The following is an 18,422-nucleotide window of genomic DNA, read 5'->3' on the forward strand; positions in this document are numbered from 1 at the left end:
TCGGTCTTAACCACTGGACCTCCAGGGAATTCACTAAGACTGGACACATTGCAATCTGCTGCCTCTTTTCTGAGCTTTGGGGAGTAGTAGGGTGTCAGTTAGCCAGAGTGAGGTCCTGTGAGCTTTTTAAGCTTTTTCTCCATAGCCTTGTAGGTCTCACATATGCAAGCCTTGTTTTTCAAAGCTAGATGTCTGGGGGCTTGTTCCTCAAGTGAAATTCTTTAGAGTTGGGGTGCCAGATGTGGAGTCTAAACTCTTTACTCCTCAGTGAGAAGCTGGGAGTTGTGAGTTGCCATGCTGGGAATAGAATGTTTGGCCAGACTGTATCTTGGTCTCTCTGCCTGATTCAGTGTGGAATGTTTCTCATTGATTTGATGTGTAACAGTACTTCAACTAGTTTCTGGTTTTCTTTTCTGTGTAGCTATAGATTGGGTGTGCCCATGGGAAGAGGTGAGTTCAGGGTCTCCTACTCCACCATCTTGAACCAGAACCTTTGTTATTCTTTTTTGTTAATTTAGAATCTGCTTGTCAATATCCATGAAAAAAATACATTTTAAATTGGATGAAAAGTAATCCTTTGGCAAATGTCATCATGCAGTAGAACTGGATAAAATTCTAGATATGTGATTGAGGTTTCCAGACTATAATTCTTAACATCACAGATTCTCTCTCTGCTTCTTGCAAAATGTTTTTATAACCCTTATTCAGAATTCTCTGTAGCCATGATTGTGTGTGTATGTGTGTAATCACTTATATAGAGTTTGTTCACTTACAGATATTATTTTATTTAGCCTTAGTCATCACATCAATCAAATTAGGTTGTTTTCATTATTAGCATATGTTTACAGAAGGGGAAAACCAGAGACCAGAAAGGAAAAGTAACTTAACTATAGTCACATTACAAGCAGAGCCAGGATTCTAACTCCAGGAGATCTTGTTCCAGAGTCTGAGAGTTTTGCTGTATGCATCTATAAATAGTCATTATTAAGAAATTTTTGGCTAAGGCAGATTTTAAGAAAAATCTGTCAATTTCTCTTCCATTTATAGACAGGATCTATTTTGAGTCTAACAAGGTACTTTATTTTTTATTTTGGTGGCTATAAAGCCCTTATTTTGTTGCTGTTTTCTTTTTCTCTGACGTTTCTCAAGTTAAATCAATCACCTTGTCTTGTCAAAATGGTTCAGTTTAAACTTTATCATCTTTTAATTTCTTAACATATTTCTCTAAACAATGACAAACTTTGGATCCACAAGCTGTTAAGAGTTTCCAATGATAGGAGCTGTATTGTTTAAAAATTGTCATACTTACTCTTTCTTTAACCTTTCAGTGGAAATCACTGGCTCAGCATAATTTTCTTTTCCAGTTAAATGTAGCAAAATGCTCTACCAAATAGATTAAAAAAACAAAATAACTATGTATTGAAATATTAAAGTAGAGAATAACCCTTTGAGAAGAGATCCCTAGACATCTATGCTTGGAACATCTCTAGGGAGAGTTCAGAGGGGATTCAATGTACTTATTTTGTGCTTAGAATGGGAATGAAGGCCAAGTCCTCTGTGATTTATATTTACTCTTAGGTATATGATATTTGTCATATAAGACTCTGAGCAGCTAAAATCTTTCTGATAATTTTATACAAAGAGATAATCAACATATTATAGCCCTCATTCTTGGGTTTCCTTATGCACCAAAACCATATATTTTTTCCAAGGATGTACACAGAGAAGTAAAGAATAGGGTGAATTGCCACAGTCAGTAGGTAGAACATAAGAGAATAGGTAAGAAGGAAGGTTTTTGTTTTTGTATGTGTAGAAATGTGTGGGTTTTTTTTTTTTTTGGTGTTTTGTATATGTGTGTGTGTTTTATAGAAGGAAACTGAGACCATTAGAAAGGGTGAGTGAGAGTAGCTGGGGAATGTCTTTGAATATAATTTGTCAAAACTATAGGGTGGAACAAATGGGTTTATGGCACAATTTCTTAGTTGGAAAAGCTTTGATTTTCTTAATCTGTTTAATCATGCATCTTTTGTATGAAGTAGATATAGCAGCACATATGCATCTCTACCTGTGTACTTGTGAATGTTTTTTTGTGCGAGACAAAAAACAGTATATAAAGAGCTGCCTTGTTTTACTATTTCCTATGAAATTAAAAGACGCTTACTCCTTGGAAGGAAAGTTATGACCAACCTAGATAGCATATTCAAAAGCAGAGACATTACTTTGCCAACAAAGGTTCGTCTAGTCAAGGCTATGGTTTTTCCTGTGGTCATGTATGGATGCGAGAGTTGGACTGTGAAGAAAGCTGAGCACCCAAGAATTGATGCTTTTAAACTGTGGTGTTGGATAAGACTCTTGAGAGTCCCTTGGACTGCAAGGAGATCCAACCAGTCCATTCTGAAGATCAGCCCTGGGATTTCTTTGGAAGGAATGATGCTAAAGCTGAAACTCCAGTACTTTGGCCACCTCATGCGAAGAGTTGACTCATTGGAAAAGACTTTGATGCTGGGAGGGATTGGGGGCAAGAGGAGAAGGGGACGACAGAGGATGAGATGGCTGGATGGCATCACTGACTCGATGGACGTGAGTCTGAGTGAACTCCGGGAGTTGGTGATGGACAGGGAGGCCTGGCGTGCTGCGATTCATGGCGTCTCAAAGTGTCGGACATGACTGAGTGACTGAACTGAACTGAACTGATGTACTGAAAATTATTTAACTAGTCCCGTATGGTCATTTAGTTTGTTTGCAATCTTTCTTATGGTGATGCTTAAATAAATATCATGGCAAATACACAATTTTTGACATTTGCAAACACATCTGAAGGACAATCTAGAAAGTGGAATTGCTTTGAATGTGAGATTTTTAGTAGTTATTGCTAAAATATCCATTAGAGATTAAATCAACTGACATCCTCATCTGTGTGTATTTTACCACCCTCAGGCAAATATAATGTCTCAAACATTTTAATCTTCATCAAAATAGCATATCATTGTGTTTTAATTTGAAATTCTGTTTTGAATATTTGTATATTTTTTCATTAAAAATTATGTTATAGTTTTAATAGCTTCACTTAGGAATGTTGTGCTGAAGTTTTCTGTTTCACTTCAAATATTTTTTTCCGAAGAAATATATTTGATTAAGAAATCACGATTTTCTATTTATCTGTTTTTTTCTTATTGTGCTTTCATGTAGATGCAGAAGTTCTCATATTATTGTTTATCTATGAAAAAGTTGAATTTGGGGGGCAAGTTATCAGCAGGAGGTTTATGGAAAAGGGGATAGGATATTTTCCCTAGATTCTTGGCTCATTTGTCCCCTCTTATATTGCAACATTCTTATTGCCTCTGTAGTAATGTACTTTTCTCTGCATTCCATCATTACAAGCACATTGACTCTCTCTTTTCTGATATTCCAGAGAAATTCACTCTCAGTGTGAGGTACTCTTTTCTGAGACTGAATTTTTTTGCTGTTTTCGATATTCTCTTGCCGTTAAAGAGCTTGGTATTTTGGGATTTTCCTACATAATTAGCCCTGTTGCTGTGATGCCTTCTTCTGATGCTGACACCAATTCTGCTTATTTGTATTCCCTCTGCCTACACATGATTTGAAGTTTGTGGATTTTAAAAAATGTCTTCTAGTTTTACGAAGGCTTAGGTTGTGGAGAACCTACTCTTTTTTAAAAGAAGATATTTAGGACTATTGCTAAGCTTCTATCTGTACCCAGAAATAAATTTTTATAAATATATCTGACAAGACTCTTTTTAGATACATTAATTTTAATGCTGCAATGAGGCTAAAATTGAGTCCTGTTCTCTTACTGTATTCACTGAATATCTGCCTTTATTCTATATGGGCTGCTTTATAGGTTTAACTCAGCATCCTAAATATATTTCTTAGTTCTATGTATCACATATATCACACTGACTCAGAATTTTATCATATATTTCTGTCCTTAATTATGTTGCAAGTGAATTTAATTCTAGCATTTCTAATCATTTTACTCACCATAGATCATCCTTATATACTTTCAGATGATGAACTTGCTTCATTTAACCCATACAGTCTACTAGAGCAGCTTTACTAACTGTTATCACTCCTTCTCAGAGCGATGGAGAACGTTACCACAGTGAATGAGTTTCTCCTGCTGGAACTGACCTCCACTCAGGAGCTACAGCCTGTTCTCTTTGTGACCCTCCTGATTATATACATGATTGATCTGTTTGGAAACGGGTCCATATTAGTGGTTGTCATCTCGGAGCCAAGACTCTACTCCCCTATGTATTTTTTCCTGGGAAATCTTTCTTGTCTGGATATCTGCTATTCTTCAGTGACACTGCCCATACTAATGGCAAACCTCCTCTCTGCTCACAAGGCCGTATCTTTCCTGGGCTGCATCACTCAGCTACACTTCTTCCACTTTCTGGGCTGTACTGAGTCCATCTTGCTGGCCATTATGGGTTTTGACCGATTTGTGGCCATCTGTTATCCACTTCGCTACACTCTTATCATGAACCTTAAGGTGTGTATTCTCCTGGCAACTGTGGCCTGGATCACCAGTTTCTTTTATGCTCTGATGCATTCTGTCATGACTGCACGTCTGAACTTTTGCCACTCTCTGAAACTGAATCACTTCTTTTGTGATGTGAAGCCCCTCTTAGAGTTGGCTTGTGGTGACATTCGGCTCAATCAGTGGCTCATTTTTATTGTCACTGGCAGCTTAGCTATGGTACCATGCTTCTTCACTTTCCTCTCCTACTTGTATATTATCAGCTTCCTTCTGTTTAAGAACCATACCTGTCGTGTGCTCCACAAGGCTCTGTCCACATGTGCCTCCCATTTAATGGTGGTATCTCTGTTTTATGGAACTGTGGGGCTCACCTACATCGCCCCAACCTCTGCCACCTCTGTAATACAGGAGCGGTATGTCACTGTCATACACACCACTGTCACTTCATTGCTGAATCCATTGATATACACCCTTAGGAATAAGGAAGTGAAGTTGGCTCTGAGCAGAGTGTTTGGGAGGAAACTGAAGCTGCCTAAAGAAAATCATTGGCAGCACTAGAAAAAAAATCAAAACTCTATTTTATGTTTATGACATTTATTTCTAATTTTAATACTTTTGATACATTTCTTGAATTTTCTTTTCTTATCAGAAATTTGTTCCATTTGTAACTGTGTTCTTCATGTATATGATTCCAATTACTCTTCATTAGTCATTCATTCAATTGAAATATATTTTTCAGGAAGAAGTGTTCAATTTGCAGAGGATACTATCTTGGAAAAGATCCATGAGTACCTGACATGAGGACATGGATCTTTTTCATTTGAAAAGGTTTGCAAAGATAAGATGAACAAGTTAACGCATATGCCTTTCAGAAGATAAAACACAGAATGAATGAACAAGAATGAGCATGTGCCAGCGGGCACTCTTTTGTAAGATTGGGTCTATGAAATCTTATTTAAGAAATGACATTTGAGCAGAATGCCAAAGGAAGTAGGGAAGTGAGTCATGCAAGTATGTGACAATAAAGCTTTTTATGTAGAAATGACAGAGAATGAAAGAGTATTGGTATAGAGTGTTGTTCCAGTAAGATGTCCCATATGCCTGGAGCTCAGTGAGTAATGAAGCGGGTGGCAGGAGATAAGGGCAGAAAGTTGATGATAGTCATGTCATGGGCATTCTGTTGTCTGGCTGAAGGCTTTCAGCACTAACTCTGGGTGATTAGTATGATATGGGGCATTTGAGTGAAGAATTGACTTGACTTGACTTCTGTGGTGAAAGAATCACAATGTTACTGTGTTGAGAACAGAGAGTAGGGGAGCAAGGATGAAATTAGAATTTCCTTATAATCTTTTGGATGAGAATTTATGGAAGCCTAGACAAGGGTAATAATGGTGGGGATAGGAGAAGCAGTTAGATTCTGGATGTATTTTGAACACTCAACTTTCATTATTTGCTGATAGCTGGTAGGAAGATGAGAGGCATCGAGGATGATCATTAATTTTTATGTACTTATGTTAACACCAAGATATGTCGATAGTGTAGAAAAATCAGGCTATGAACAGAGAAGTGTGTGATAAAGGTTTTGATTTGTTTTTCTCACCATAATATTGTTTTGAATTGAGTTCTCCTTCCTATTAATTGGGCTTCCCTGATAGCTCAGACAGTAAGCAATCTGCCTCCAATGCAGGAGACCTGGATTTGATCCCTGGGTCAGGAAGATCCGCTGGAGAAGGGAATGGCTACCCACTCCAGTATTCTTGCCTGGAGAGTTCCATGGGCAGAGGAGCCTGGTGAGCTACAGTCTATAGGTTTACAAACAGTGGGACACAACTGAAATGACAGCAGGGCACACACACAAAATTACCACAAAGGTATAACAGTTAAAGTGTGGTGGTCCACGAGATCTTAGTGATGTAAAAATAATCATTAATGTTAAGATAAAGGAAAAATTCTCAAGTATTTTCTTTTGATTTCTTTTCAGAACATGCCAATACAGGCAGACCTCAGAGATATTGTGGGTTTCCAGATCATCACCATAAAGATGATATAACAATAAAGCAAGTCACATGAATACTTGGTTCCCAGTGTGTGTAAATGTTATATGTACACTCTACTGTAATCTATTAAGTGTACAATAGTATTATGTATGTACATGTATGTACCTTAATTAAAAATACTTTATTGCTAAAAAAATGCTAACTATCATCTGAACTCTTCAGTGAGCTGTAGTAATAGCAACAAAGTTCACTGATCACAGGTCACCATAACAAATAAAAAGTACTGGAAAATTTTGAAATACTGTGAGAATTACCAGTATGTGACAGGTGATTCAAAGTAGGCAAACGCTGTTGGGAAAATGGAGCTAACAGGCTTGCTTAGTTAGACCTTGTGCCAAGTAGTCACAGACCTTCAAGATTGTAACAACATTACAATTTTGTAACAACAACAAAAAAACACAGTATCCATGGAGTGCAATAAAATAAAACAATAAATCTAAGTATTCAGTTCAGTTCAGTTCAGTTGCTCAGTCGTGTCCGACTCCTTGCAACCCCATGAATCGCAGCGCGCCAGGCCTCCCTGTCCATCACCATCTCCCGGAGTTCACTCAAACTCACATCCATTGAGTCGGTGATGCCATCCAGCCATCTAATCCTCTGTCGTCCCCTCTTCCTCCTGCCCCCAATCCCTCCCAGCATCAGAGTCTTTTCCAATGAGTCAATTCTTCGCATGAGGTGGCCAAAGTACTGGAGTTTCAGCTTTAGCATCCTTCCTTCCAAAGAACACCGAGGGCTGATCTCCTTTACAATGGACTAGTTGGATCTCCTTGCAGTCCAAGGGACTCTCAAGAGTCTTCTCCAACACCACAGTTCAAAAACATCAATTCTTCGATGCTCAGCTTTTTTCACAGTCCAACTCTTGCATCCATACATGACCACTGGAAAAACCATAGCCTTGACTAGATGGACCTTTGTTGGCAAAGTAATATCTCTGCTTTTGAATATGCTATCTAGGTTGGTCATAACTTTCCTTCCAAGAGTAAGTGTCTTTTAATTTCATGGCTACAGTCACCATCTGCAGTGATTTTGGAGCCCCCCAAAATGTAGGTATCTCAAATAGAAAAACGGTGAAAAATGCTGGACTCTCCTTCCTATACTGCCCTCTTCTGGATCTTGGTCCTGGAAATACTCAATGCCTTGTTAGCTCTCTGACTCCTTCAGAAGGATTTTTAATACATTGACCAACCTTTTGTTCCCAACCTGAGGGTTATATAAAATAGTGCAATCTACTGTTGCCAAAAGCATAAGTTTAGCTGTAGCATTTTTTTTTATTTTTTAAAAATTAATTAATTTATTTTAATTGGATGCTACTTACTTTACAATATTGTAGTAGCTTTTACCATGCATTGACATGAATCAGCCAAGGGTGTTCATGTGTCCCCCGTCCTGAACCACTCTCCTACCTCCCTCCTCATCCCATTCCTCAGGGTCATCTCAGTACACTGGCCCTGAGTGCCCTGTCTCATGCATCGAACCTGGGCTGTAGCATTTTTGATTCCACTTTTGAAGTCAGGTGATTTCTCCTTTTGTAAAACAGCTGAGATGTGCAGCTCCAGATCTGTTCTCACAGCTTTAGTAACAGACTATTTCCTTCAAATATGCAGAATTATTCTCTGCATCACCGCCCCCAACCAGAAATAACTTCTGTCTAATTCGGCTTACTTCTTTTAGTCCACACTGACTGCTCTGCTCTAGGAACCAGACAAGGTCGAGAAAATTTCCTGCTGCTGTCTCATTCATATCTTAACCTGTGCTACTTACTTTAAAAAGAGAAATCTGGCAGCTTTTTCTTAACTTTGCAGAAATGGACTTCCTTTCTTGACATCTTCCTACTCCCTTCTCTTGCCTCCATTGTTTTCTGAATATTTATTTCTATTTTATTGTTCTGGGATTCAGACTTTTTCTAATATTTGTTTTGAAATAAAGTTTGGATTTATGCTTCTTTTTCTCCTTATTTCTTTCAGAAAAGTTTTTAGAAGATAAGAGAAGAACACTGATTAATCCAACCATATTATTAATACTGTTATTAACACTGATTTAATAACAGCCATATTAGCACTGGATGTTTTATTTGTAGATTTAAATGATTTATATAATAATTTTCATGGCTGAACTTCTGTAAATCTCTTCACCAAGAAAGCCGGCTGAAATTTGTGTGGTAGCAAAATAAATGCAGAATGATTAGAAAAAAATGAATCACTTGATATTATTGTCAATTGATTACAGTGGCTATGATGACATTTTACAGAAAGAGATAAAAAGCAAAACTTTTAAGGTCTTCCCTGGTGGCTCAGAGTAAGAGAATCTGCTTGCCAATGTAGGAGACACAGGTTCAATCCCTGATCCAGGAAAATCCAAATGCTCAGAGCAAGTAATCCCAGGCATGCAAATATTGAGCCTCTGCTCTAAAGCCCAAGAACCACAGCTACTGAATGCAAGTGCTGAAACTAGTGAAGCTCGTGTGTTAGAGCTAGTGCTCTGCAACAAGAGAAGCTGCTGCAGTGAGAAGCCCATGCACCACATCTAGAGAGCGGGCCCCACTCACTGCAACTAGAGAAAATCTCGTGCAGCAATGAAGATCCAGAGCAGACAAAATAATAAATAAATAAATTTTTAAAAGCAAAACTTTTAGATATTATGCTTTTTAAGATTTCACTCTTTTTTGAACAGTTGCTTCTCTTATTTGTCTAATTGTATGCTATTTAAATTTATGTAATTATGTAATGAAGTTCACATTAACATCATTTAAATACAACAATAAAAACAACAGCAATAATAAAAAATTCCAACATTATCCAGTTATAAGGATTTAATATTATGGAAAATTATAATGGTAATACTATTTTGTGGAAAATGATAATAATGGTAATGTATGCTAAGTCGCTTCAGTCATGTCTGACTCTGTGCAACCCCATAGATGGCAGCCCACCAGGCTTCCCCGTCCCTGGGATTCTCCAGGCAAGAACACTGGAGTGGGTTGCCATTTCCTTCTCCAATGCATGAAAGTGAAAAGTGAAAAGTGAAAGTGAAGTCGCTCAGTCGTGTCCGACTGTTAGCGACCCCATGAACTGCAGCCTACCAGGCTCCTCCATCCATGGGATTTTCCAGGCAAGAGTACTGGAGTGGGGTGCCATTGCCTTCTCCGGATAATAATGGTATTTTTCTTATTTTGCCCCTGTAGACAATTTTACAGTATACCTTAATTACCAGTAAGATACCTAAAGTCCCCAAAGTCTTCATCATTGCTATTTGGGGAAAAGTAATTAGATTCTCAGTATGCTGTGTGTGTGTGTGTGTGTTTTAAAGAAATTATATAAACAGGAGGGTTTATAAAGAAGAGGGTTCCTGGTGTTGGGTATGTGAGTTGGACGAGAACAGAAGAGTCCAGCCACACTTCCAGTTGTTCCAAACATAAGTGGGCACAGATGGTAACACCACAGGAGAAAATTTCACTCCTGTTCACATAATAATATGAGAGAGAGGCTATTATTTCTTTATAAGGTTAACATTTTTCTTCATGACAACTCCTGGTTGAACCTATACCACAGCAAATCAAATTAAACCAAACTGGGTAAGTGGGGCAAAAATAAGTTGTCTTGAAAAAACAAAGAGACTTTCTATGAGTTTTCTGCAAAGGGAAATCAGCTAAGTTAATTCCTCATGAAAGGAGACTAGAAAGATTGATTTAACAATGAACAAATACGTGTTGTGTGTCAGGTACTGTTATAGATGCTCAGAAGACATCATTAAGAGATAATACACTGACTTTGTAAAGATTATATCCAACTAGAGGAGTAGGTAATACACAATAAAGAGAATAAAAAAATAAATAAATGATATGGGATTTCAGAAGGTGTTATGTGTCATGGGGAAATGAAAGGAGAGTGAAGGGGGTATGGAGTGTATGAGAGCCCCAGTAGGATGATCAGAGTGGGTCTCATTGAATAAATACCATTTGAGGTAAGATTGAAATGAAGTTAGGGCTTTTATCAGACAGCTAGTCATGGGGAAGAGCAAAGGGGAACAGCAAAGAGGCCAGTGTGACTTGACTGATTGAACTCAGGGGAGAAAGGGAGAAAATTAGGCTGGAAGAGTAAAAAGAAAAAGACATTACAGAGCTTGTAGTCTTTCTTAGAATTTGAGTTTATGGAGAATTTCCTGGTTGTCCAGTGGTTAGAACTCCACACTTTCACGCCAAGTGTCCTGGTTCCATCTCTGGTTGGGGGACTAAGATCACACAAGCTGTGTGGTGTGGCAATGAATAAATAAGTTTGAATTTACAATCTGAGCTGAAGTGTGGTGGGAGGGTTATAAGAAAAAGCATGATGATGGGAGGTGATTTACAGGTAAGGTTAGAAGCAAGAAGCTATTAATAATAATACTATAACTGTTAATAATAATAACTGAGACATGACATGGACTCACTTGATAGCTAGAGAAGTGAAAATAAGTGGAAGATTCTGTGCATATGCGTTTCATAATTGATCCGACAACTAGAGTTCAGGGCAATACTGAAGTAAAGGTCTAATGAGATAGGTTGAAGAGAGACAGGAAAGAATAAGAGTGGAGACCATCAATTTAAACATTGTTTGTGAGAAGCTTTGATGTAAAGATCAGAGGAAATGGACAGTGAAGAAAAACAGAGAGAAAGGAAGACTTTTAAATGTTCCTTTGCTGAAGAGAATGTTACATTAGACAAAGGAAAAATAATTATGGAAGAGAGAATGGCATTGTGGGAGTGCACACCTGATTAAACAAATGGGTATCATTGAAAGGACAAGCAAGAGCTTTGGCTTTAAAAAAGCACAGGTTGGGCAGGGAGAAAGGCTCATGAGGGAGAAGATATCTGTATGATTCACATTGTTATATGACAGAAACTAATACACCATTATAAAGCAATTATCCTCAATTAAAAATAAAAAGAAAGTGCAATCACTTTCTAATAATATAGACACAAATGATAGTGAGTCTGGAAGTTCTTTTCAATTGCTTCAAATTTCTTATAGACAAGGAAGCAAGGTCAGTATTGGACAGTCAATATGGAGAAGAATGTTGGCTGGAGGTTTGAAATGGTTATCCAGGAATGTGTGAGGGTGAATGGACTTGACAGTTGTAAATAATTCCTGAATACATTGTAACTTGATCAAATAGAGGTTGAATTTTAGCTATGGTGTGAATTTCAAATATAGTTGAATTTCAGCAAGTATTTAGCAAAAATCAATATTAGCATTCTGTGAATGTCAATTCAACAAAGAAATCTCTTGCATCATTGATGAATTCCATTAGGGTTTGATATGTTTATGTTAATAACAAAGACAAAAGTGAATCAAGGAAGTTATATGCCTGGATTTCTCTCATTGGTCAGTGATATTAGTTTTCCTAAAGTACAAAACTTTTTGAATACCAGAAGAAATGTTCCTCCATTTTTGCGTTATTCACAATATAATGGCTACAAATATGACACACTTTTAAGTTTAATCTGCATCATTTCCATCACTTTCTTAAGCCTAGACAATCAAAAAACCATAAACCATGCTTATAATTTGTAGAATTTACCAATTCCTTGGCATAAGCACTTCCGCCATGACCAACTGCAAGCTGTTAATGTGGTTCACTGAATGTGAATTTGGGAATAAATGAACAGGTCATTTTATGGCATCTCTAACATACAGATACAATAAAAGTGATAAACTCTAAACATGCAGATAATAGGAACATCTAAAATGATTAGGGAGTGATGTTTTGTGTAATTTTGTTGTTGTTTAGTCGCTAAGTTGTGTCTAACTCTTTGTGACCCCACGGACTGCAGCACACCAGGTTTCTCTGTCCTTCACTATTTATCTCCCAGAGTTTGCTCAAATTCATGTCCATTGAGTTGGCGATGCTGTCTAACAATTTCATCTTCTGTCACCTGCTTCTCCTATTGCTTTCAATCTTCCCCAGCATCAGGGTCTTTTCCGTTGAGTTGACTGTTTGCTTCAGGTGGCTAAAGTACTGGAGCTTCAGCTTTAGCATCAGTCCTTTCATCGAAATCCAGGGTTGATTTTCTTTAGGGTCTTGCTGTTTGATCTTGCTGTCCAAGGGACTTTCAAGAGTCATCTCCAGCACTATAATTCAAAAGCAGCAGTTCTTTGGTGCTCAGCATTCTTTATGGTCCAACTCTCACATCCATTATTACTAAAATGTCTGTTAGAGATTAAATCAATTGACATCCCCATCTGTGTGTATTTCACCACCTTCAAGAAAATAAATGTTGCAAACATTTTAATCTTTGTCAAAATAATATATCATTGAATTTTAATTTGAATTTCCGTTTTGAATATTTGTATATTTTTTCCTGACTAAAAAGTATGTTGTAGTTTTAGTGGCTTCTCTTAGGAGTGCTGGGCTGCCATTTTTCTGTTTCACTACAAATATTTCTTTCAGGTGATGTAATTCTGTTGAGAAATCATGATTATCTATTTTTCTGTTTGTTTCTTATCATACTTTCATGTGCATATAGAAGTTTATCTATTTATTGTTTATATATGAACAAGTTGGATTTGGGGGGCAAGTTATCAGGAGGTTTATATGGCATGGGGGATAGGATATTTTCCCCAGATTCTTGGCTCATTGGTCCCCTCTTCAGTTGCAACATTTTTACTGTCTTTGTGGTAACATACTTTTCTCTTCATCATTATGTGCACACTGACTTGCTTGTTTTCTGGTATTCTGGAAAAATTCACTCTCAATGTGAGGCACTCTCTTTCTGAGACTGATAATTTTCTGCTGTTTTCAATACTCTTTTGCTACTAAAACTTCTTAGTACTTTGGGATTTTCCTGCATAAATAACCTTGCTGCTGTGATGCCCTCTTGTGATGCTGACATCAAATCTGCTGATTTGTATCCCCTCTGCCTACACATGATTTGAAATTTTGGGGTTTACAATTTTTTTTTCTAGTTTCATGAAGGTTTAGATTGTGGAGAACCTACTCTTATTTTTTTAAGCGGATATTTAGGACTATTGCTAAGTTTCTATTTGTACCAGAAATGAGAAGTGTGTCTATTATGTCCATTTAAAAATATTTAAATTTTTACAAATACATCTGACAAGACTTTAGATACACTAATTTTAATGCTACAATGAGGCTAAAACTGAGTCCTGTTCTCTTACTGTGTTCACTAAATATCTGCTTTTATTATCTATGAGTTGCTTTATAGGTTTAACTCAGCATCCTAAATATGCTTCTTTGTTCTATGTATCACATATATCACACTAACTCAGAATTTATCACAAATTTCTGTCCTTAATTATGTCGCAAGTGAATTTAATTCTAGCATTTCTAACCATTTTACTCACCATAGATCATCCTTATATACTTTCAGATGATGAACTTGCTTCATTTAACCCATACAGTCTACTAGAGCAGCTTTACTAATTGTTATCACTCCTTCTCAGAGCGATGGAGAACGTTACCACAGTGAATGAGTTTCTCCTGCTGGAACTGACCTCCACTCAGGAGCTACAGCCTGTTCTCTTTGTGACCCTCCTGATTATATACATGATTGATCTGTTTGGAAATGGGTCCATATTAGTGGTTGTCATCTCGGAGCCAAGACTCTACTCCCCTATGTATTTTTTCCTGGGAAATCTTTCTTGTCTGGATATCTGCTATTCTTCAGTGACACTGCCCATACTAATGGCAAACCTCCTCTCTGCTCATAAGGCCGTATCTTTCCTGGGCTGCATCACTCAGCTACACTTCTTCCACTTTCTGGGCTGCACTGAGTCCATCTTGCTGGCCATTATGGGTTTTGACCGATTTGTGGCCATCTGCTATCCACTTCGCTACACTCTTATCATGAACCTCAAGGCATGTATTCTCCTGGCAACTGTGGCCTGGATCACCAGTTTCTTTTATGCTCTGATGCATTCTGTCATGACTGCACGTCTGAACTTTTGCCACTCTTTGAAACTCAACTACTTCTTCTGCGATGTGAAGCCCCTCTTAGAGTTGGCTTGTGGTGACATATGGCTCAATCAGTGGCTCATTTTTATTGTCACTGGCAGCTTATCTATGGCAGCATGCTTTCTCACTTTCCTCTCCTACTTGTATATTATTGGCTTCCTTCTGTTCAAGAACCGGACCTGCTGTGAGCTCCACAAGGCTCTGTCCACATGTGCCTCTCATTTCATGGTCGTATCTCTGTTTTATGGAACTGTGGGGCTCACCTACATCCCCCCTGCCTCTGCCACATCTGTATCACAGGGACGGTATGTGGCTGTCATACACACCACTGTCACTTCACTGCTGAATCCATTGATATACACCCTTAGGAATAAGGAAGTGAAGTTGGCTTTGAAGAGAGTCTTTGGCAGGAAACTGAAGCTGTCTGTCTAAAGAAAATCATTGGCCAAACAGGAATAAATAAAAACTGTGCTTTTTATGACATTCATTTTCTCATATCTAATAAATCTGATACATTTCTTGAATTCTGTTTTCATTTCAGAAATGGTAGGGAGATGAGAGGCATCAAGGATGATCATTAATTTTTATTTATTTATGTTAACACCAAGAAATATCTATAGTGTAGAATTAGTCTATGAATAGAGCAAGCGTGTGATAAAAGTTTTTATTTGCTTTTTGCATAATAAAATTGTTTTGAATTGAGTTTTCCTTCCTACTAACTAATCCTCTTTATGCATAGAACAATATATTAAAAAAATCATAGATTAGTATGCAGGCTTTACTTTCAAAGACAACTTCATTTGTGACAATTTATTCTCTCTAGGCATGGTTTAATTCAATTTTTCTGGTAATAAGAGCAGTAATAAAAAAAAACATAGTTTCACCATTATGGAATTTATATATAACTAAAACAAATCGGATAAGAATATAAACATACAAGTATGGCAGAAAATGGCAGGTGAAAAAGACATTCTAAATGTTAATTCGAGGTAAAATCTAGGATGAATAGAGATCATTTGTCTAAAAGAGAAACCGCGTTGTATTTGATCCTTGATAAAATTACCAAAAAGGTATAACAGTCTAAGCGTAGTGGTCCACAAGATACTAGTGACGTAGAAATAATCATTAATGTTAGGATAAACGAAATCTTCTCAAATATTTTCTTATGACTTCTTTTCAGAATATGCCAGTACAGGCATACCTCAGAGATGCTGCGGGCTTGTTTCCAGCCCTAAAGCAGATGTGGCAATAAAGCAAGTCATGTGAATACTTTTTCCCCACTGCATACGTTCATACCATAGTGTGTAATCTATTAAATGTACAGTAGAATTATGTCTAAAACAAAGTATGTATCTTCATTAAAAACACTTTTCCTCGCCATCATCTGAACCTTCATTGAGCTGTAGTAATAGCATCAAAGATCACTGATCACAGATAACCATAATGAATATAATAACACTGAAAAAGTTTGAAATATTGTGAGAATTACCAAAATGTAACAGGAGATTCAAAGTGGGCAAATGCTGTTTGGAAAATTGTGCTGACAAGCTCGCTCAATGCTGGGCTGCCATAGATCTTCAATTTGTAAAAAAAAAAAAAAAAAAAAAAAAGCACAATATCTGTGGACTGCAGTAAACTAAAATACAAAAAAAATTAAGGTATACTTGTACCTCAAGGAGAAAAATGGTTAAAAAAAATGCTGCACCCTCCTTTCTGTACTGCCCTCCTGTTCTAGATCTTAGTCCTGCAGGTCCTCACTGCCTGGTCAGCTCTCTGACTCCTTCAGAAGGATTTTTAATATGTTGACTGACTTTCAGTTCTCCTCTTGAAGGTTTGTGTTGCCAAACTGTTGCCAAAAGTGTAACTTTAGCTGAAGCTTTTTGGATCTGGTTTTTGAAGTGAGGTGATTTCTTTCTTTGTAAAGCAACTGAGATTTGCAGTTGTAGATCTGTTCTCCTCACAGCTTTAATAACAGACTATTTCCTTCAAATACACAGAGTTTCTCGCTACATCATCACTTCCTTCCTGAAATAATTCTGTCAAATGCAGCTTGCTTCTTTGATTCTTTGAGTCCATGCTGACTACTCCTTGAAACCAAATCAGGTCAAGAAAAATTCCTACTGCTGACTGATTAATAGCTTAGCTTATGCAACTTACTTAACAAAGGGAAATTCAGCAGCTTTTTCTTAGCTTTGCACCAGTGGGCTTCCTTTCTTAACATCTTCTACTCCCTTGTTTTATCTCCATTGTTTTCTAAGCATTTATTTCTATTTTATTGTTCTGGGATTCAGACTTTTCTTAATTTTTTAAAAATAAAATTTGGATTTATTCCTCTATCATTTCTTTTAGGAAAATTTTAGAAGATAAGAAGGGAACATGGACTTAATCTAACCATGTTAACATTGAATGTTTTACTTGTAGATTTAGATGATATCTAGAATAATTTTCATGGCTGAATTTCTATGAATCTCTTCACCAAGAAAACTGGCTGAAATTTGTGGGGCAGAAAAATATATGCATAATGACTAGAATAAAAATATGAAATGCCTAATATTGTCAATTGATTACAGTGGCTATGATGATATTTTACAGAAGATAAAAAGCAAAACTTTTAAATATTATGTTATCTTTTAAGATTTTACTCTGTTGAACAATTGCCTCTATTTCTCTATTATTTTTATCACAATGAACTTGCATGAAATTTCTCAGATGGAAAATAACAGGGAGTTGGAGAGGACATAACCATTGCTTCTATGTGGGAATAAAGATTTATATTGTCAAACAAATGTATTTTGATACTTTAGGTATAAGGAGATAGATGTGGAATAGTGAGAAATAGTGTTCTGTGAGAAGATGCAATTTTACATGACCCTTCTGCATTATTTATTATTTGTAAAATTCTCATATAGAAATAATTTCACTGTACTATTTTCTATTGTCATTTCTATTAAAATGACAATCATTTATTAGCTTAGTTGTTGGTTTTGTAGGTTAGAATTCCAGGTGTGTTATGTCTGGGTTTTCTGCTAAGTTTATCAAATGGCTGAAATCAAGCTGTTGGCTGGGCTGCATTCCTTTCTGGAATCCAAGCTCATTCAGGTTGTTGGCCAAATTCCTTACAGTTGTAGAAAGAGATCTTCATTTCCTTGTTGAATGTCAGTTGAAGCTACTGCTGATTTTTAGAGGCTGCCTACACTTCTAATCATGTTTAAGCAAGAGTGGAGAACTTCTCACACTTAAATTCCTCTTCTAATTTAACTCTGACCTTTTCAACTCAGACAGGTCCACATGATTATGTCAGACCCACCTGGAGAATCTTCCTATTTTAATGCTAATTAACTTGAGGATATCATTACATCTGTAAAATATATATATTTTGCCATATAATTATGGAAGTAATATCACCTTATGTTCATATGTTCTGCCTATACTCAAAGGGAGGAGATTATACACAGGTTAGGTTTGTTAGGATTTATCTTGGAATTTTGCCTACAAATATACACCCATCTTAAAAGTTGTTATGTGACTCAAATGAGACAAATAGTATAAAAATATAGTCTTTAAAAATTTAAGTTTCTGAAATTACATGCTATTTAAATTTACATAATTATATAATGAAGGTCACTTGAACATCATTTTAAATACAACAATAAAAGCAACAGCAATCATGATAATTTTCAACTATATCCAGCAATAAGGATATAATGTTATGGAAAATTTATAATGGCAGTATTATTTTGTGCAAAATAATAATAGCAGTATTGTTCTTTTAAATTCTGCCACTATAAACAATTTTATGCATCCATGCTGAATCACTTCAGTCATGTCCAACTCTTTCCAACCTTATGGACCATAGCCTGCCAGGGTGCTCTGTCCAAGGGATTCTCCAAGCAAGAATACTCGAGTGGGTC

General features: G+C 36.8%; 2 protein-coding genes across 2 annotated transcripts; both read left to right on the forward strand.

Annotated features, from left to right (window-relative positions):
* The first annotated feature begins 4,105 nt into the window (after positions 1-4,105).
* Positions 4,106-5,062, forward strand: LOC109576694 (olfactory receptor 12D3-like). Its single transcript, XM_019985339.2, has one exon. The coding sequence runs from the start codon at positions 4,106-4,108 to the stop codon at positions 5,060-5,062; it is 957 nt and encodes a 318-aa protein (XP_019840898.2).
* An 8,942-nt stretch (positions 5,063-14,004) lies between these two features.
* Positions 14,005-14,943, forward strand: LOC109576695 (olfactory receptor 12D3-like). The gene has a single exon (XM_019985340.2). The coding sequence runs from the start codon at positions 14,005-14,007 to the stop codon at positions 14,941-14,943; it is 939 nt and encodes a 312-aa protein (XP_019840899.2).
* The last annotated feature ends 3,479 nt before the right edge of the window (positions 14,944-18,422 follow it).

This window comes from Bos indicus, chromosome 23 (assembly GCF_029378745.1).
Source record: "Bos indicus isolate NIAB-ARS_2022 breed Sahiwal x Tharparkar chromosome 23, NIAB-ARS_B.indTharparkar_mat_pri_1.0, whole genome shotgun sequence".
Classification (NCBI taxonomy): Eukaryota; Metazoa; Chordata; class Mammalia; order Artiodactyla; family Bovidae; genus Bos; species Bos indicus.

Coding starts and splice junctions, on each gene's coding strand:
- LOC109576694 (XM_019985339.2), top strand. CDS start 4,106: ATGGAGAACGTTACCACAGTGAATGAGTTTCTCCTGCTGGAACTGACC.
- LOC109576695 (XM_019985340.2), top strand. CDS start 14,005: ATGGAGAACGTTACCACAGTGAATGAGTTTCTCCTGCTGGAACTGACC.